Source organism: Canis lupus, chromosome 13 (genome assembly GCF_011100685.1).
Source record: "Canis lupus familiaris isolate Mischka breed German Shepherd chromosome 13, alternate assembly UU_Cfam_GSD_1.0, whole genome shotgun sequence".
NCBI lineage: Eukaryota > Metazoa > Chordata > Mammalia > Carnivora > Canidae > Canis > Canis lupus.
The window spans coordinates 5,639,474-5,660,775 of NC_049234.1; the positions used below are offsets into that span (position 1 = coordinate 5,639,474).

The window sequence follows — 21,302 nt, forward strand, 5'->3', positions numbered from 1 at the left end:
TGAGTATTTTCAACTTATATATATTTTTTTAATGAAAATAAGTGGTTTCATTAATGAGTATGTTTATAGTATGGTAAATTATAATACTGCACATACAAAGAGCAGACTAAAAGGAGTTATAAATGTAAGAGAATGCCAAGAATTAGGGACAATAAAAATCTGTCTCCAAATAGAGTCTAAAGAGATGTGATGATGATAAAAGGTAATGTGACATCATGGATCAGAAAAAAAGTCAGATTAAAAACCAAGGAAATCTAAATAAAGCATAGATTTTAGTCAATAGTTATGTATCAATATTAGTTCATTAACTATAACAAATATGCCATAGCCATGTAAGATGTTAATAATAGGGAAAATTAGGTGTGGAGTATACTGGAATTTTCTGTAATATAATTTCTGTAAAATTTTTAACAATTTTCTTGTAAGTTTAAAGCTATTCTAAAATTAAAGGTTTATTAAACTAATTTTAATATTTTTAAAACATGAATCTGAAGTTTAAGAACAATGATTAAAATTTCTTTTAGCATACTGACATAACAAAAAACAATGAAAGCAGGTTTAAAATAAAATATCAAATGCAGAGTTTTTATTAACAACTGTATTCAAAGTGGCCAATATTTCAATGTGGTTGGAAAAAGGAAGAAATTACAAAAATTTAGAACCCATTAGTTACAAGAGAATGGAAAACTGTTTTAGAGCTACTGTATGTGTATCTGCCAGAATAGGTTAGGATATGCTGTGATAACAAATGACTCAAAATTATTAGTGGCTTAACTCAAAGAATTCTTGTCTGACTCCTTCTGCATGTCCCCTGAAAGGTCATACTTGTGCATGTACTCAGGGACCCAGGCTGATGGAGGTGCCTGTTGCTAACTGCTTCCACATAAAGGAAGGAGGACAAGGTGACTCATGCTTCCATGGTTGAAGCTTCTGCCCTGAAGTTACATGGGCCAGTTTTGTCCATATTTCATTGGTGGAGCAAGTTCACATCACCACACCTAACTTAAGAGGTGCAGGGAAAAGTGAATATATTCAAACAGACCCAGTGTGAATGATTTTGTGACTTCTGCTTATAGTTCATAGTATTCTAGCTATTAAGTACATAACTTTCGTAATAGTTATGACAAAGGTGTTGGAACAAATGGATTTGGGTTAAGCCCTGAAACATTTTTGGAAATCAACTGCTAATTTCTACTTATTTCTATTTTATTTTTTTGTTAATGCAGATCCTGGTTTAACTCAGAAGAAATTATCAGATACTTGCCCCTATTTTGTCCCGACTTTCAGAGGCTTCAGTTACAGTTATTATAGTAAGAAGCCCTGACAAACATAAGTACACAAGCTTTTATATGCAGTTATAGCAATCTATTCATGAGTATCCCGATATTGAGGTCTTGCAGGACCAAACATAAATGAATCAACATCCTTGATGTCTTGATACATAATCCGCAATGGGAAGTTATGTCCACAGTGGCCACCACAGAGATGGGAAAAAGGGCTGAAAGCATTTCTTATACCTGCAAGTTTGAGGAATTAGAGGGGTTAGGTGAATTAAAGTTCAATTTGAAAATCTACTGAAGGGGAGCTAGCCACTCTGGACCTCAACTTTCTCATTGCTACAATAAGGGAGTACATAAACCACAAGGGCACGTTGGATCCCTACAGGTAGCTTCAGAAATTCTACAAATCAGTAATTTTCAAACTTCTCATTTTTAATGCATTTTTAAATTCTTTAAATGTAATGCAAATGACGTCTTTAAATTATACTCACTCTGGAAAATGGTAATTTTTTTAAAAATGCAAAATGAGTGCCTTACTAACTCAAAACACATAAATGGTGACCAAAGCTAAAAATTTAGTCAGTCTCCAAAATCTACCAACCTGTCTTAAACCTATTACCATAAATCGTTTCCCACATTCATGTCAGGAAAATCCTGACCTGTCAGTAAGTCTGCCTGCACATAAGACATGAGGCTGCTCAAGTGAGAGCAAAAGTAGGAATGGGTTCTGTGGATACAAGATTTGGAAAGTTGACATGACATTAGTTTGACATTTCATTTTGAGCCTCATTTCAGGGTTTAGGTAAGTTTCCAGATTGGTAGCAGAGAGGACTTTTTGATTATTGTGGAGTCTTTCAAAGGATTTTCAGGTATTATTAGGGGAAACCAATGATTTGGTTGTTTATTTAATTGAGTGGCTTTCTTTGAATACGGTGGGTGCCAAGTAAATGAGTCATCAGACTAAGCAGAGCAGAATAACAAAAACACCTCCTGGACTTTACTTTCTGCCTGTGATGTTTGGCAATTCAGGAACTTGATTTTAACCTGCAGGTGCCTTTTCCAAATACACTATAGTTGAAAATACCTAACACCACAGTGGTTGGAAGGGCTCTATAACAACATAACCTGGCCCTTAGTTTTACAGTTTGCTACCTGAGTATTTTTAAACATCTCTACATACTCACACAGACACATATATTTTACATGTATATGTATGTGGCATGTGTATGCCTGTATACACACACACACACATATATATATACCTTTTTAAAAATATATATGTATTTTTTATCATGGCTGTTGAGTCCTTATGAATAATTCCAGTTGGGCCACTCCTATGGTCACAATAGGTTATTTTCATAGATCTTGCCATTTATTTATTTATTTATTCATGAGAGAGACACACACAGAGAGAGAATGGCAGAGACACAGGCACAGGGAGAAGCAGGCTTCATGCAGAGAGCCTGATGTGGGACTCCATCGCAGAACCCCGGGATCAAGTCCTGAGCCAAAGGCAGATGCTCAACCGCTGAGCCACCCAGGCATCCCAGATCTTGCCATTTAAAAGAAAATGTATCTAAAAAATTATCTACTGCTGCTTAACAGTTTTCACAACTTCAGCAGCATAAAACAGCACTCATTTATTAGGTCATGGTTCTGGATGCCACATGTCTGGGAGGGCAGAGCATGGCTGAGTTTTCTCCTGAGGGTATCACATGGCTGAAATCAGGTATTGGCTGGCCTGAGTTCTTGTCTGGAGGTTCTGGGCAAAAACTGCTACCAGAGACATTCAAGTTGTTGGTAGAATCTAGTTGCTTGCATTTGGGGGCCTGAGGTCCCTGTGTGTTTGCTGCCTCTCAGCAGCTAGAGGCTGCTTGCAGGTCCTTTCCATGTGTCTCCACAATCTCCAGCCACCAAAGGTACTCTGAATCCCTCATGGCTCTCAGATCTCCCTCACTGACTCTTAGAATTAGCCAGAGAAAGCACTCTGCTTTTAAAAGACTCATGTGGGTATGTTAGGCCCATTCAGATAATCTCCCTATTTTTAGGTCAACTGATTAGTAACCTTAATTACATTTGCCAAATCCCTTTTGCCAGGTTAAGAAACAAAATCATGGGGCCATCTTAGAATTCCACCTGCTACACTAATCTAATGCAGACATCTACGTCCACTGTTAACCAGATTCAGTTTCTAAGTTGGGTGACATGATAGAGCATTTGGAGCATTAAATGTGAGTCACTGCATTTGATTATATTTAGACTAAATTACTTTTATAGTGAATGTCATGCAAAGGATTTGTAGTACTGAAAAATACATTTACTTTTAAATAAGTCTACGTGCATATTAGACTGGGTGACAGGCACTGAGGGGGGCACTTGACAGGATGAACACTGGGTGTTATGCATATGTTGGCATATCAAACTCCAATAAAAAATATATACAAAAAAAGAATAAGTAAATAAAAATTTTAAAAAAATTAAAAAGACGTACATTTAAAAGACATAAAAACCTATCATAAACACGCAACGCAGCATATTGCTTACAGTTTTCTGATTCCATCTGATGACAATGAGTAGCTTTCTCTCCATGTATGCCATTAATCATGATCATACACTAATGACACAAACTCATAGACTTTGTAACTTTACAGCAGAGATCATCTGTCACCACCACCCCTATCCCCTGCCTTTTTCATAAATGAAGAGCCAGAGACTCGAGGTATGACTCAGAGTGGGCCACAGAGTCAGGTGGTCAGTGGTGCAGATTGGCCTGGAATATGTTTTCTGATTCCCTACCTGGTAGTAATAGTAAGGACAGTACCATTTGAATATTTTTTCTGAATCAGGCACTATCCTAAGCACTTCAAGTATATTATTTTTCTTATCACAAAAATTCTATGAGGTAGGCACTACTGTCTTTGCCATGTCATTTGGAGAAAATGGAGTCACAGAGAAGCTAAGTAACTGGTTCAGTGTCACCCAGCTTGTATATGGTTAAGTGGGGATTCAAAGAGAAGCAGTCCGACACGACGGCCTGACCCCTTCACTGTGCCCTGCTCTTTCCACCCCACCAGTGGCTCCTCATGGGGCCTTCCATCTGCAGTTACAGAGGTAGCTGCACTGGCTACCCATTGGTTGTATTTGACAACAAATCCGCAATTAGTGGTGAATTTGGAATCAGAAAACTGTGTATAAACTTCTGTTGTGTCACTTTCTCTGTAAGCTGCTGGGCCTTGTGTATGCTGTGTTTGTAAAAATGAGGATTGTTAGAGTTCTGAAATGAATGCAGTGTTGTTGTTATTCTTGGACAAATGGTAACTGGTTCTCATCACACTGTAATAGCAGGTTTTCAAGTCATTCGTGCTGGGGTGGAGTCACACTGTGAAATAAGAAGGATCTATGTCCTGACACCTTTAGAAATCTCGTTTCCTTTGAAAGTCATGTGTTTCCTGTATATATTCCTCAGTCCACATTTTCCAGCTCCCCTGCAGTGATTCGGCTCACTTGGAGGTGATTTTTCACATGGGCATCCTTCATGGGAAGAGAACAGTACAGCCACATGGAGAGGCCGGGACTAGCCCTTGGCTGGGCTCCTGCACAACAGCCTGGCAACTTCCATGATTCCAGTTCACATCTGAACAGAATGAATGTGACCATCTGGATATCACTGTCAAATAATCATGAATATTAAATTTCTGAGTACCAAGGGTCTCTTCTTCATCCCCATTCTTTTTCTAAAAACATTTTCTCTTTTTTTGTGTATATGTATATTTTCTTCTCTACTATTTGAAAGTAAGTTGCAGACAATATAACATTTCAGCTCTAAATATTTCAGCATGTATTTCTAATGATAAGGAAATTTTTTATAATACATGCCATTATCTACCTAGGAAAATTAATAATTTTCTTATCCTGCCTAATACGCAGTCCATGTTCAGATTTTCCTTATTTGTCCTAAAATTGCTTTTAGAGTGTTTTGCTTTTAGGGTTTCTTGTTTTGTTTTTTCCCAAAAGGAAACCAAAGTATACTCATAGCATTTAATGGTTACATCTCTATGATATTTTAAGATCTGGACCAATTCCCCTACCTTGTTAGCATATTTGCTTGTCTTCATGATACTTTTTGAAGAGACTTTTTTTTTTTTTTGAAGAGACTTTTTGAAGAGACTAAGCCAATTCTCTTGAACAAAACTGTGTTCTGTGTTTGTCTGATTTTTTTTTTATTGTGTCACTTATCTTTTACTCTGTCCTCTGTGTTTTAGAAAACAAGTGGGTTCCAAAGGCCTAATTAGAAACAGATTGTATATTTTTGTCTGGACTAACTTGATAGGAGGTACTGTATGGAGGTACCTATGATTGCCCCACTATTAGAGCTATTAAGTTTGATTAAGATGGTGATAGCAAAAAAAAAAAAAAAAAAAAGATGGTGATAGCTAGTTGCTGTCCCAGTGGTAAAGTACATGCTTACCTTTAATAAGTAGAACTAAATTGTGGAATGATTTTTGGGGGGCTCCTATGAATAACATTTCATCTAATGCTGTTACCATCTACTGATGTGCCTTATCTGAATCATTTATTCCTTTGGAGATTGAAAATTGGTCATTTTACATTTTTATCATTTCTTTTACATTTATTAAATGTATTTAAACTAATATTTCTCTGCAAAGAATAGCCTTCCCTCATCAATAAGGGATGCTTTTGATTGTCTTATAGTTCATATCAGTACAACATGTTTACCATCAATTTCCTAAAATATCAGCCTTAGATTATGGAACTAAGGTGTAGATCAATCATAACTTATCTTTGATAGAAACTTCCTAGAGCATTTTGGTGTACATCAAGATTGGAAGTAAAGAATAGATGAAATTTAAAGCAGTGTTCCAAGATGGTGAGCAAATATTAGAAGAGGTATGGCAAGATGAATTTCAAGAAGTCATGGTCAATATCAGCAAATGTTTATCGATATGAAATTAAATTATTAATACCAGGCATTAAAAGAGCCTACCATACCCCAAAAAGCTAATGATATGCATGATCAGTGTAGATAAATATTGAGGACTGACAAGAAGTAAATTAAGACAAATAGTTCGGACTGTCATACAGTGACTCCAGCCTTAGTAGCCTCTCCACTCCACATTCCAACATGCAAGGCCCTTTGTGTTCTGGGCTCAGGCTGTTGTCTGACGAGCCCCCATCATGACTCTTCATCTGGTTGTTTGCATCATCCCTCAACTGCACATGGTTCTTCCTCCCTTCATGCTTCTGTCCAGGCACTCCCCTTGGCCCAAAACCCTTCCTTCTTGCCTCTTAGGTCCCAGTGTACCCATTTCGCAAGCCCAGCTAAAACCCCACTCCTTCTGTGAAACTCCTTCCTCCCTGACCCCTCCAAATCACTCATACTTCTTACCCTACATCACATATGTGATTTCTGACTCAGTTTCCTATTTGGTCTTCTAATTGGCTTCTATAAGTAAATCTCATATTTCAAGCTATTCAAAGGTCCTTAAGGACATGACTACCCAGGATCCCAAATTAGAAAACTCTTTTCACATGGCATTGCTAGGTTTTTGCCTACCCTTTGAGAGTTTCTCTGAAAGTTACCCACAGTTGTGAAACTATTATCTGACACTTTATCTCCTTTGTACAGCTTTCTTTGCCTTCTAATATCAGTTACCTTACAAAATCAGGTTTTTGTGTGAGAGCTAAGGTTAGAACTGACATTGATGCATCACCTGTTCTTTGGAAATAAAGACAAGGCTTAATCATTTCACTATGATCAAAAGAAAGGAAAAAGAAATAGGCAGGCATAAATTAACGTTGTATTTAAATATTACAATGAAAACAAAGTTTATTTTGCTTTCCTTGAGAGCCTTTTTGTTTCTTTTATGACCAACTCGAACACTGCTTTAAATGGGAATGAAACAACAGTATTTGTGCCTCTTGAAGATGTTTTTAGAGTTTTATCATCCCACTCAACAAGACATTGAAATACCTTTCCTCTTTGTCTCCTTAACAAGAGCACTTTGTATTTATGCAATTCTTTCCATCTAAGGACCTTCACCACTTTGGCGGAGTATTTCTCGTTACCAGATGGTGATGACAAAACTATCATGCTTCTTGTTTTTCTGTCTGTGCAGAAGCAGGTGGTAAAAAGCTACGGAGCACTGTCCAGCGAAGCACGGAAACAGGCCTGGCCGTGGAAATGAGGAACTGGATGACTCGACAGGCAAGCCGAGAATCGACTGATGGCAGCATGAACAGCTATAGCTCAGAAGGAAAGTGAGTGAGGCCAGCCATGATATGCGTCGCTTCCATGCGCACAAGGACCATCTCTCTCTCTCTCTCTCTTTCTCTATGCTTACCTAGAAGTTAACTCACACTCTTGAGAGCGCCATTTTCATTTCCACTGGCTGATTTGCTGTGAAGAGAACTTTTGCTTACCTACCACTGAGAAATGTGACATCTGGCTTTTTATATCAAGGGAAATATAGGTTTGGGGATATTTTGCTTTAATAATAGCAAGGCGCTAAACAGTGACTGTCACAATACATGCACATTAAAGTTTGCTCTGGCTTGAAATATATAGAAGCACAGAAAGAATAACACCCTGAGCTACACCACAGGAATAATGCTAATTTTTAAAATCTTTGCTCTTAAGAGTTATTACTAAAAATTATAGAATACTTGATACATACTTAGTTCCATGAAGTAACAAGCAGTTCACATAGATGTAATATCACTAAGTAACTTCGTGAGACTTTCCTTTATGTAGTTAGCTTCTAGCTTTTCTTTAAATATTTAAATAAATATTTTTAAAGCATTTTTCAACACTGTGTAGCCCTGTCATCAACAAATTGACAATAATCAGCAACTACAGATCCATAGATGGGTGTATAAAGGAAGTTAATAGAGGAAAATGGGGTTTACTGACCTCACTCTGTCATCATGATGGAAGCATCAGACATTTAGACAGCATGCATCTAGCTAATTCACAGACAGGAGGCAGAGTATTGATGATGTGCCATTGGGAACATTTGTCCAGTGCGATTATATAAACACAGGAGATATATATGGTTTCCATACTTTTTTCACTAAGGTTGTATGGGATGCTAACAGAAACATTAAAATATTGGGATTAACTATATTTGGAAATTAAGATTGGGAGGAGAAATGGATTTGATGTTAATTAAGGAAGTCTTAAAAGAGATGGAGAAGCAGTTGAAAAATGAATGTGCACTGAGCTTTCATCATTGCAGAGCACTGTGTTAGATACTGTGAGGGATACAAAAATGTCCAGATTGTGGCCCCCAGCACCTCAGATGTTTATGTCTTATAAGAAAAATGGGATAAATACTCGTACATTCATTCAACAAATATTTCTACGCCTTACAGTGTTCTAGGCACTGGGCTGAGTTGGGGATATAAGTCATACAAGAAGGCCAAAATCAATTAGTGGTTAAGACTATAGGCTTTAAAATCACATAGGCTTAAGTTTTTATCTCTTTTATGGAGCTGTAGAAACTTAGGCAAGTTATTTAATTTTTCTGAGTTTCATTTTAATTATTTTTCTTAACAAGTATTTATTAAGAGCTTACAATATTCCAGGCATGGTTCTAGATGCTGGAGATAGATTAGCAAACAAAGCAAAAACAAAAACCAGAAAACAAAACCCTACCCTCAACAAATTTACAGTCTAATAGATAAGATGGATAATAAACAAGAAAAGTTGTTCATATGTATATATATAAGGAAAAATCATAAAATATAGTGTAGATTAGGTAGTATAAGTGTAAAGAGAAAGAAAAAGAAAGGGAGAGAGCTGAGAGAGGGTAAAGGTAAGTTTTATGTAGAGTAGACAGGGAAAGCAACATATTTGAGCAAAGATTTGAAGAATGTGGACATTCGAAAGAAGGATATTCCAAGCTGAAGCACTGTGGACCAAGGGCAGGCATAGTAATTAAGATGGGGGCAGGGGTGGACAGCTTGTGCCATCTTTGTATCATTATGAGGACTTTGCTTTTACTCTGAGAGGGTTGAGAAACCAGTGGAGGGTTTGCGTGGGGTCCTGCTATTATCTGACTTGAATGTTAAGTCCTGATTGCTGTGAGGGTGGAAAGTAAATTTGGCCACAGAGGGATCATTCAAAGGGCTGTTCAGTAATATGCTCAGACCACAGTGATAGGATTAGCAAGGTCAGATTCTGGATGCATTTTGACAGTAGAGCCAATAAGATTTATTGATTCATCTGATGAGTAGTGAGAGAACAGGGGTGTATTCGTTTGCTAGGGCTGCCCTCACAAAATACCAAAGATTGGGTAGCTTAAACAACAGAAGTTTATTTTCTCATAGCTCTGGAGGCTAGAAATTCAATAGCAAGGTGTTATGGGTTTGGTTTCTCCCAAGACCTCTTTCCTTGGCTTTCAGATGGCCTCCTCCTTGCTGTGTGCTCGCATGGTATTTCTTCTGTGCATGCATATGCCTGATGTCTTTTGTTCTACTTAGAAGGATACCAGCCACAATAGATTAGGGCCCCACCCTTATGACCTCATTTAACTGTAATTACTTCTTTAAAGGCCCTATCTCCACGTACAGTCATACTAGGGGTTAAGGCTTCAACATATGCATTGGTGGGGGGACAAGGTTCAGTCCATAACAAAGAAGAAAGACTACCTCAAGGTTGGACAATTGGAAAAATGAAGTTGCATTTAAGATGAGAATCGCCTAAAAGGAACAGAGTTTGGATTTTTGTTTGTTTTGAGGTTGGGAGTCAGTTTGAGACAGGTTAAATGTCAGTTATCAGACATCCAAACAGATATGTTGACAGAGCAGATCGAATACAGGTCTGTGATCCAAACTGGAGATGTCAATCTAGGCCATATCAGCATAAATAGGACTTAAAACCATGAAACTGCATGAGATTACCAAGGAGATTGAGGTATGCAGAAAAAATAGGAAGTCAAAGCATCAAGCTCCCAATATTCAGTGGTAGAAACAGTGATGGAGACTGGGGTAGAGTGGCCAAAGAGGAAAATTGGAACCAGAGGGTCTGGGAAGCACAGTGGACAAGGAGGAGGGAAGGCTCGATTATGTCAGCTGATATTGATATGTTAAATCAAACAAGTGCTGAGTATTCACAGTTGGGTTTACCATGTGGCCGTTATGTAACCGTGGTCAGAGAAACTTTGGTAGAGTGGAGAAAAATCAAGCAAGCAAGAGAGGAAGGAAAAACTATATAGAGTTTCAAGGGGAACAAGAAAAAAGAAATTGAAGATGGCACATAGAGTGAACTCAGAACTTTGAGTAAAGAAGTGGGGTGGGAATTAGAAAAGATTTTTTTTAAGGTAGAAGTTTTTTTTTTGAGTAGAAGAATAACAGTTTGTGTACTGATGGGAATGATCTAGAAGAGTTTCTTCGTCTATAAAACAAGTTAGATAATAGAATCTATCTCCTAGTACAGCTAAAAGAATTAAATCCGATAATGCCTGTCGTGGCGTAGGCACTCAGTAGGTACTGAGTGCTAACGATAAAAATCACAGCCCATGCCCTCCAGACAAGGAGAAGAAAGATACATACACAGCAGCCTGTGATATGGTGTGACAGGTGCTTCTGGTGACATACATAGGCTGCTAGAGAATAAGAAAGGAAGAGTCATGGGAAGTAAAGTGAGGTGCTGGGATCCAATTGATAGAAAGGGCAAAATCAGGCAGCCCGGGTGGCTGAGCGGTTTAGCGCCGCCTTCGGCCCGGGGCATGATCCTGGAGGCCTGGGATACAGTCCCACGTCGGGCTCCCTGCAGGGAGCCTGCTTCTCCCTCTGCCTGTGTCTCTGCCTCTCTCTGTGTGTGTCCTTAATGAATAAATAAATAAAATCTTAAAAAAAAAAAAAAAAAAAAAAAGACAGGGCAAAATCGTGGTGGCAACTGCTCCTGCTACAGGATGGGAGCAAGAGGGAAACCCAAGATGCTTGAAAGTAAGAGGGTTGAGGGTTTAATCAAACCATGTGTTATTTTGCTTTTAGTCTGATTTTCCCTGGTGTCCGCCTGGCCTCTGATAGCCAATTCAGCGATTTCCTGGATGGCCTTGGCCCTGCCCAGCTCGTGGGGCGTCAGACTCTGGCTACACCTGCAATGGGTAAGAATTTCTGTCATGTGGTTTCATTATTTCCTCTTTTAGATTATTGAAAATTACATTCTCTAGTGTCATAGGATCTTTAACGGTATTGTCAGCAAGAATAAGTATTTTTATTTTACCAATAAAAAAATTTTAGTTGATTTTTTCCAATTTAATTTATATGCTTTTTAAAGTAAGATGTCACTGATAAATTTTAAACATATTTGAATGTAGGGGTGCCTGGGTGGCTCTGACTCTTGATTTCGGCTCAGGTCATAATCTCAGGGTCCCAGGTTAAGGCCCTGCATCAGGCTCTGCACTCAGCTCAGAGTCTGCTTGTCTCCTTCTCCTTCTGCTCAGTCTCTCTGCCTTGTTCTCTCAAATAAATAAATAAATCTTTTTAAAAGAATAAATAAATAAATAAATTTGAATGTAGGAAATATATGGGAAATGATGAAATGATATAAAACCAACACCTTTGGCACAAACATGTTTCTTACTGCATTTGTTCACTAAGCCCTGTCTGTTTCCTCCTCACACATCATTAGGTGACATTCAGGTAGGAATGATGGACAAAAAGGGACAGTTGGAGGTGGAAATCATTCGGGCTCGTGGCCTTGTTGTAAAACCAGGTTCCAAGACACTGCCAGGTAATAACAGAAGAGATACTGCTATTATTTGTAACCCACACTTTTCAATGCAGAGATTTTGTGTTTTGATGAGATGCAGAAAACTTTGTTTTTAGATAATTAAGGATACTAAATGAATGAGTCTGTCATCTGTAGTAGTTTGTGCGTTTATCCTAAGCAAGCATTCAGTGAGGGTTGAGTGATAATTTAAGTTTTTAAATAAGTCCGTAGCTAATAGAAACCATTGCAAAATAAACATGTACATAAAAATTCTTTTTTCTTCTTAGCTGGTATTTTGTGTTCTTCTTTATCTGGAGCTTCAGAGTTCTTCTTGGGAATTATTAAAGTTCTGCATTAGAATAAAAATAGATATGGGTTGCCAAAGCAGCATAACCTTTGGATACAGGACATTCTAATTATACTAACTTCTACTTCCTGTAGTGTACAAAGAAAGAGAGGCACCATTATCAATGTTTATTGTGATGTCACACATTTCATACTGAAATGTCATAATCTAAGGTGCCTGGAGCCATGGAAAAGGACACAGACTCCAGATACAGTATGCAGAGATGTCTAGAACATGAGCTCTGATATGTAGAACAATTTGTGAGGATTCTGAAATTCAGGTTCTCACCTCGGCACTTTCACTGACTGAATTGTAATTTTGAATTTCATAACTTCCCTGTCCTTGCAGAAATTGTAAATTATAATGTGTACAACCTTGCAGGGTGATTAAGGTCAATTGTGTTTACAAAGGTCGTGGAGCTAGTTAACCCACCGTGCTATAAAGAATATCATAATTTGCACAGGCAAGAACATGCTTTTGTGAACAGTCAGATCTCTTTCAAGCCATGGAATTCATAATTAGTTGCCTCTTCCCAGCTTATGTGAATATATTACATCAAACCGCACCCTTGCCTTGTACCCATGCCACCATCAATAAACACTTTTGAGTAATAAATGATTTTTATTTATAAAAGTTTATGCTACATTATTTATATTATATAATTATATTACCTAAGTATTTCTATGGGTAAACATTATTTATATTATATAATTATAATACCTAAGTATTTCTATATTATAGAATTATATCATATTGTTTATAATTTATTTATGAAAATAAATATATAAAATAAATATAATAAATATTTATGTTTATAAAAATATAATAAATATTTATGTTTATAAATTATTTATGAAATGATATGATTTCAAGGATGTTTACTTATATTTAAGTACTGACAAATGGAAGACTGAGTAAGATCTCTTTCTTGAATATTGTTAGGGACTGGAAGCATTTTACCTTATTTCATGCAGTGTTTAAATCTATATATATAACCATGTGATGGTGAAATAGTAATCAAGTCAGAGGAGCCTCTGAGTTAATATTGCCTAAAGTATCCAAATAGCTGATAATTACCTATTATTTTTCTAATGATTTTGACATCATGTGGAAAGACCAGTGACTTCTGATTGCTAGCTTTGTCAGCCTAAAACTAAGCTGTTGCAGAGGTCACCTGCGAGTTGGGTATTCCATAATCATGGCTCGTCACTTAACCCTCCCCTCTGTCTGTTCTTTCCCAAGCACCATATGTAAAGGTGTATCTATTGGATAATGGAGTCTGCATAGCCAAAAAGAAAACAAAGGTGGCAAGAAAAACGCTGGAACCCCTTTACCAACAGCTTTTATCTTTCGAAGAAAGTCCCCAAGGAAAAGTTTTACAGGTATTTATTGGATGGTTATTCCTCTACATAAGAAGGTATTTTCTTGGACTCAAACCTTGTACCCACATGTCTTACTGCATTCTCTTCATTGCTTACAGCTGAAATTCTTGGGAAAGGTCAAAGCAGTGGCCAGTGCTATCAAGTCATAGACACTGTTGTTTCCTTTCCAGTGAACTATAGACTTGCAAACCCCCATCATACACAAACTCCAGTCTCCCTGGACTGCTTAGGATCTTAACATTCCAGTACACTTGGATGCGTGTACACTTTTGGATTCCAGTTGTTAAAGACAACCATACCACAATTAAAATACAACTATTTAACTTGATATTTGATGATAGCGCATTAACTGAATGTATTTTCGTTTACAAGTTTCCATGTACATAACTATACTGATGTTATTCTCCTTTTGATTTTGCCAACAGATCATTGTCTGGGGAGATTATGGCCGCATGGATCACAAATCCTTTATGGGAGTGGCCCAGATACTTTTAGATGAACTGGAGCTATCCAATATGGTGATTGGATGGTTCAAACTTTTTCCCCCTTCCTCCCTAGTAGATCCAACCTTGGCCCCTCTGACAAGAAGAGCGTCCCAATCCTCTCTGGAAAGTTCAACTGGACCTTCTTACTCTCGTTCATAGCAGCTGTAAAACTGTTGTCATAGCAACCAGCGTTACAAAAAAAAAAAAAATTCCACAGGTCGCAAACCCTGGTAACACTGCATGCTTAATGTTGTGTCTTCTGAGCCTGTTTCTAGGGATACAAAGCGATCCTGTGTTCTCAGAGGAAGTTGCACACATTGTGCCCTAAAGATGGCCCTCAGGTGAAAGAGCAGAGTTATGAAGAACTATCAGGTTTGGAGTTCAGTAACACTTGAGTTTTGGTCCAATCTGAAGCCATGGATTAATCTCAAAGAATCAGTCAGTTTCATGCAACAAAAGCCCTTTTCAATGGCACCTTTATATTTTTATCGTTCCTTTTTCCTCATTTCTCTGACCCCCAAGCCCTGTTATGCCACAGAAAATAGAGCTATACAGTCATTAAGCCATGTTACAAGTCAAGGAGTGAAGTCCTAGGAAGCATCAGGTGAAAAGCAGGAGACCAAAGAAGTGGTCCGGGACAGACGTCAGCCCTCCTCTGGACAGTGACCAGGAGCAGCCAGTCCAGCGTGAACAGTGGCAGACTTCAGAGGTCCAGCAGGCACGCCATTCACTAATGCCATGATGTGTTGGACTCTGAAAAACAAAATTCTGTGGCTACACTGTACTGAATGAAATTAAAGAAACTTTTTTTGCATGGACACAGATTAGCTGAATACTTAAATTATTTTTTTGGGGCTGCAACTTGCAAAAAAAAAAGAATAAAAATCAGCCATTTTCAACAATTTATATTATTTTTAAAAATAAATTTCACTATTGCATGGTTTTAAAAAGGGGAGAGAATGCAACAGGGTGGTACAAAGACACACCATGTTTATTCTTTAATCATAGTCTGTGTTTTGGCAGACATTACAAATGAGAATACTTTCTAGAAGACACTTAAAATTCTCTTTATGTGACAAATAAGCATACTATATTCGATTTATTTCCATATTAAATATACAAATCTTATGAAGTTAAATATGTGCAAATCGTTCACATCTTTCTTCCTCTTCTCATCTCACTTTTCCTCTTTTCTCTTTTAATCTTTTCTTTCTCCCTACCAGAGTGAACATTATACTAAAAGATTACAAGTTTTTGACCTGATACTCCTTACACCCCATGTTTGATTCAGAGCTGTAGATGCTTCTGAATTTATGAATTTCTCAAGGGAAAAAAAAAAAACTAAGAGCTTTCTTTATTTCAAGCATGTTGAAAAGGATTTTGCAACATGTCTTGGGAGTACCTTAAAGTAAGTCAGCATGTATTTGATAAAGAAGATATTTGAACTTTTGCAATTTATTGTACAGTGCATGGTACTTTTGTTTTCACCTTCCAAGTTCAGTTTACTGGAAAGCCCTAAAATCACGTGGCCATTGTAATGTCTAATAAATTTGTTTTTAGCACCAGCATTATTCATACAGGGGTTAAAGTATTATTTCTAGAAGGTCTTAGGTTTTGTTTTTTAATTAATTAAAGCAATTTCTTTAGCCAATTTCCATTTACTATGTGAATAGAAGAACACTGCTAAAAATTTGGAGCCTGAAACACAAGGCTGTTTATTAATTCATTTTTCTGTAGTAAAATACAATTTTTCACAAAATTATATTTCTAAAGAAATATAGTAAACATAAATATGCAACAAATAATTTTAAAGCTCCAATTTTTAGGTGACTCAAAGAAAGTCAATCTGCCTATTAATAGTTCTTTGATGCCATCACCAAAAGTCTACACCACAAATCCCCAAAAGTCGAAAGTCGGACCCCTGCCTTTGGTTTTACAGACAGTTATTACCATTGGGTGGTGCTGCAAGGTCAAGTTTCTCTTAAGTTCCCCTGTTGAGAAGAAAAGTCACTGGTTAATGTAATAAACCACCCATTCTTTCTGTTTCTTTATGTGCATTTTGATAACACATTCTTACAGGTTGATTTTCATTTCTTGCAATAACTTTTGAAATTCACATACATACCATTTAAGGCCATGCACAAAAATTGCTTTCTTCTTTTTTTTTTTTCCTTTTTAAATTCCATGCTGACCATTAAAAACTATCATGCTTGATATGGTGCAAAAGTTAAAATGAGTATCACTAAAAATGCCTTCTCTTTATGTGGTGCAATATGAAATACACCGAGACTGTGTCTTGACATTCTGAGATCTACGATGGACCCAGGTAAAGTTGTTAAAAGAACGAATAATACTTTACAGAAATAATTTAGACACTTGTGTACCAGCAGCAATTGATTTAATAGACCTATAGTGTCTATACTCTCCCTTAGAATAAAGGTTTACCATTTTCCTGATACTAAGATGCAGTCACATAATCTTTTGTGCATATTCCTATATAAATTATTTCTAATTTTAATAAGAAGGACATGACTGTATGGAATATTTGTACATACTTATCATTATGCAGTATTTATTTAAAAGTTGGTGTATTTTTTTTAATTTTCACATGTCTGCACCTCGACTTGTGGTTTAGTCGTGTAAATAGAACTATTCCAGTGACCATTGCTGCCCTGTACATAGTATGTTTTCAAAGTAAAGGGAATTCCAGTTGGAAAAAAAAAAGGGGCAGATTAGTCCTGTAATGAACACCAACTAATGTAAATCAAATTCATTCTGGTGATGGTATTTAACACTTTAAATAAAACATTTTCTTTACAGACGTTGTATGCACGGCTTTCTCTGACTTCTTTCCCACTCCCAAGCTCTCTGCAGCTTTCCCTGGACTCACGTGTCATTTCAAAACCATGAAATCATCTTTTTTTTTCTTCTCCATGAGAGAAACAGACTGCTGGTCTTAGCAAAGAGCATTTTTTTTTAAAGATTGTATTTATTTATTCATGAGAGACACAGAGAGAGAGGGAGAGACACAGGCAGAGAAGCAGGCTCCCCACAGGGAGCCTGATGCGGGACTCAATCCCAAACTGAGCCAAAGGCAGAGGCTCAACCACTGAGCCTCCAGGGCATCCTTAAAGAGTGAGTTTTCAAAGTGCCACAGGATCTCCGCTCACATCATTGAAAGTTGCTGATTTTAAAAAAGGTGACTATTCTGTGGGGCCGGGGCAGGATTGAGATGCTTTCTGGTTCAATGACTCAACGGCTCCCAGAGTCTGGAAGGAAACTGAGTGAGGGTTCTGAGTCAGTGTCACCCCCACAGATGGCAGAACTGTAGAGAATCACACACAGGGTGAAGGTGATGAGAGTGACCGTGGGCTTTACGCTGCTGTGTCAGTTGAGCTCTGTGGTGGGTGGGGGGTGCGTTTTCAGCTGGGGAGACACCAAGGTGACACGGTGTATACCAACCTGCCCAGAGATTGGCCTCTATCCTGCGGCTCTGGGTGTGAGTTTCTCCATAGCCTTCTCCGGCGGTTCCTCAAACTGGAAGAAAACCCCCCAGCAGAGTTCTGATAGAAGCCTTCCCTGGCTCTTAATTTAAAAGTGAGCTTAATGATTAGAAATCCGAATAGGTCCTCTCTCCATCCTTGGAATTCACCATTCTATTTCCAAGGATTTCGTTTCTGCTCAGTCCGTGCCTGTCTCAGATTATTTTTCATTATTCAGTATACACTTCCTACTCTGATGAGCTATCTCTTTGCTGTTCACACACTCCTATTATAACAATCCCTTTGCCTTTTTTTAAAAGATTTTTTAAAATTTATTCATGAGAGACACAGAGAGAAAGGCAGAGACAGACAGAGGGAGAAGCAGGCTCCCGAGAAGATGTGGGACTCGATCCCAGGACCCCGGGATCAAGGCCTGAGCCAAAGGCAGATGCACAACCACTGAGCTACACAGACACTCTACCCCTTGCCTTTCTTATATGCCCTCTCCCGAAAAGCCCTTCTACTTTCTCAGAAACCATCCACACTAGTCCTTCCCTGCAGCTCCCCATAAGGACTCTCTTCCTTCTGGTTCCTGACCAAACCCTACCAGCGTGGCTGCTGTTGACGCCAACACCCTCACTTTCCCAGGAACTCCAGAATCGAGGCACCACCTGCAGCAGTAAAGACCCTGGTGGTCACTCTTGTAGGGGCTGACAGAGGAATGGTCAGAAAGCCACCAAAGCTGTCTACCTGTACCGACTTACTCCCAAGAGTATAAGTGACTAACTTCTACAACACAAACTGGTTTGGGTTTTTCTTTTAAATTATATACACTATCAGCTGGTTCCTGGCTCTGCCACTTACTGTTCAGCCTTGACAATGTCATTTCTATTCTCTGAGTCTCACTACTCAAAACTGCAAAATGGGAATAGTAAAACTATTCAGTTCGTTGGGTTGCCATGGGGATTAAATAAAATAATGTATACAGAACACACAGCACCTTGAGTGGTATAAAGTAAGTGCTAATTATTACGCGCATAAATAATTGATTAGAACGTCTTAAAAATACCATTTCATTCTTTGCTGGTCTGTCTTATCGAAGGTACAAGCAGTCCTCCTGAAGAGACAAATAATTTTCTCTGGTCATTTGGGGCCAAGCTGGATTGGGAGGTAGCCCTGCTGAACTCCCTGCAGACCAGGTCTTCTCTTCCCTGGAGAAGAACATGCCCCCAGGAGGTTCAGCCATCTACTGTCAGGGCTGCATAAGAGAAAGCCCAGCAAGAAATCTCAGCAAGGCAGCTCAGGGCCTCCTCAGAAGGGAGCAGCTGGGCAGACAGTGCCAGGCAGTCAGCCAAGAGATAGGACCTTGAAAATACCCTGGGAGAGTTCATTGCACATGGGCTGGCTCTCTGTCTTGGAAAGTCAGTGATGGGAGAGGAAGTCCCAGCTCCTGGAAGATAACATGACATGGGAGCAGAGTGACCTCAGAATCCTCATAGGCAGATCGCTGAGTTCCTTATCGTGCACCTTCTCTGATTGTTTTCTAGGCAAGAAATAACCCAGAGCCTGGGCTCTCCTCTTGTCATAGGTCCAGCTGGTGAGCTGCTGGGGACAACAGACTTTTTGGGTGTCCACCCAAAGACAATAAGCACCTCTACAGACTACACGGGGCCCTGGTGATATGATGGGATACCCAAACCCTGACCTTAATGACTTGGGCCCTATCTGGGAGTGATGAACAGCATGACAGCAAGAAACCGTGTTAGACAATCCTGAGCCTTTCTTAACAAATTTCAGTTTCTTGCTGGGGAAATTTTAGAAATTGTGAGAAAAAGTATGTGTTACCTAGCTCATTCTTGACTTATTGTTTAAAAGATTTTATTTATTCATGAGAGAGAGAGAGAGATGCAGGCTCCATGGAGGGAGCCCAATGCGGAACTCGATCTCGGGACTCCAGGATCACCCGCTGGGCTGAAGGCAGGCACTAAACCACTGAACTACCCAGGGATCTCCATTCTTGACTTATTATAGCCAAGAACTTTGTGTGTTGACAGACAAAAAACAAAAACAAAAACAGAAAAAAACCCAATGCTTTGGTGGCAAGGGGAATAGGATGAGGGGTTGACTCATCCTGAATATTCTGAGTTCTGACAAGTGCTGAGTCCTCAAAGTTGACTCTCTAGTCAACCTTTAGGTACAAACTTGGTGCCCAAAGACTTAAAAATAATCCCAAACTCACAAAAATCAAAAATCTAGTTCTTCAGCCTTTCTCAGAAGAAGTAATAGAGTATAACAGAGTCTCAAGTCTTAAAATGATCTAGGAGACAGGCTCTTCAAATATCCAGGAATCATTTCTCTTCCAAATAGATGAGTCCTTGATCTCTAGATACCAATGGGTACATCTTTTCTTTCTTTCTTTTTTTTTTTTTTAAGATTTTATTTATTTGACAGAGCACAAGCAGAGGGAGTAGCATGCAGAGGGAGAAGCAGGCTCCCCCCTGAGCAAGGAGCCCAAAGCAGGGCTCAATCCCAGGACCCAGGGATCTTGACCTGAGCCAAATGCAGATACTTAACTGACTGAGCCATCCAGGCGCCCCTCTTTTTTGGCTTACATCTTTTCTATTGTCATAATGAAACACATTTCAGGTCTCAGGTATCAATACTGTGACTCTTCACTCAAAGCTGAACCTCAAAGCCTATCACTCATTGTTCATCGTAGTAAAGAGAAATGAGGGGTGGGAAGATAGAGAAGGAAAGAGTCTGGGAAAGGGGGAGCCGAGAGAGAAAAGGCCCCCAAACAACTTAGCTCTTAACGAGATTTAGTCTGTTTTCCTTGTCTAGAATGTGGTCTATTTCCTTACCCTTAGCTGGAGCGAGGCAGGTGAGTGGGTGAATGCCAAGGAGCACCAGAGACAAAATGGAAACAGAAATAAACATTTAGAGGCTTCTTTTGATGATAGAATTATATCTAGGGTCTTCTTGGAGAGTTGAGAGTGCCTTGAAGGAGAAAGGTCATGGCTTTTAAGAGGATGCTCAGGGAAGAGAGAGCCACAGTATGGGGCTGGAGTTAAGTTTGAGGGACACAAACCACACGCATGGAGAGCAGGACCCCAGCAGCATGGCGACAAAAAGGTCTTCCTGCTAGAACACAAGAAGCAGCAGTGTGAATACTTGGCAGTTGCTACCGTACGTCTTTCCTTTCTCTTCCTTTAGTATGGAAGTAGCAGGACACTGTCTGCCCAGCCAGATGCTTTTCTCTTATCTGCTGGGCTGGGCAGTGTATCAGCAGGATTCAAACCCAGCATTGTGCGCTTGTGAGGCAGGTTCTCAGGACATGAAGCAAAGTGGGGCCCAGAGGTCCGAGGAACGTGAGGGCAGAGGCACCAGCAAGCAGCAGTCCTGGTGAGAGACTGCAGATTGCACGAATTTTTCAGGTCTTGGTATCTCAGTGTTCACACTGTTCTGATTGCCACTTGCTCTTGTCTCCACTGTATCCACTGTATAGCTGGTCTTCTTAATAATGAAAACTCTGAAGAATATACTGCAAGACAGGAGAGCCTTTGTATTTTTTAAATTATTATTTTTTAAA

General features: G+C 38.9%; 1 protein-coding gene across 46 annotated transcripts in view; it reads left to right on the forward strand.

Moving 5' to 3' along the window:
- Positions 1-17,052, forward strand: part of RIMS2 (regulating synaptic membrane exocytosis 2) — a 591,823-nt gene extending 574,771 nt beyond the window's left edge. For 41 of the 46 annotated variants that reach the window (XM_038555270.1, XM_038555267.1, XM_038555268.1 and 38 more), the window contains 5 exons: positions 7,418-7,559; positions 11,298-11,410; positions 11,938-12,039; positions 13,607-13,746; positions 14,172-14,433. In XM_038555270.1, the coding sequence (XP_038411198.1) occupies positions 7,418-7,559; positions 11,298-11,410; positions 11,938-12,039; positions 13,607-13,746; positions 14,172-14,390 (716 nt within the window). In that variant the 3' untranslated portion in view covers positions 14,391-14,433. Of the gene's footprint in view, positions 1-7,417; positions 7,560-11,297; positions 11,411-11,937; positions 12,040-13,606; positions 13,747-14,171 lie in introns of all 46 variants that reach the window. The other 5 variants (XM_038555311.1, XM_038555266.1, XM_038555308.1 and 2 more) reach the window with 1 other exon arrangement.
- Positions 17,053-21,302: the final 4,250 nt, after the last annotated feature.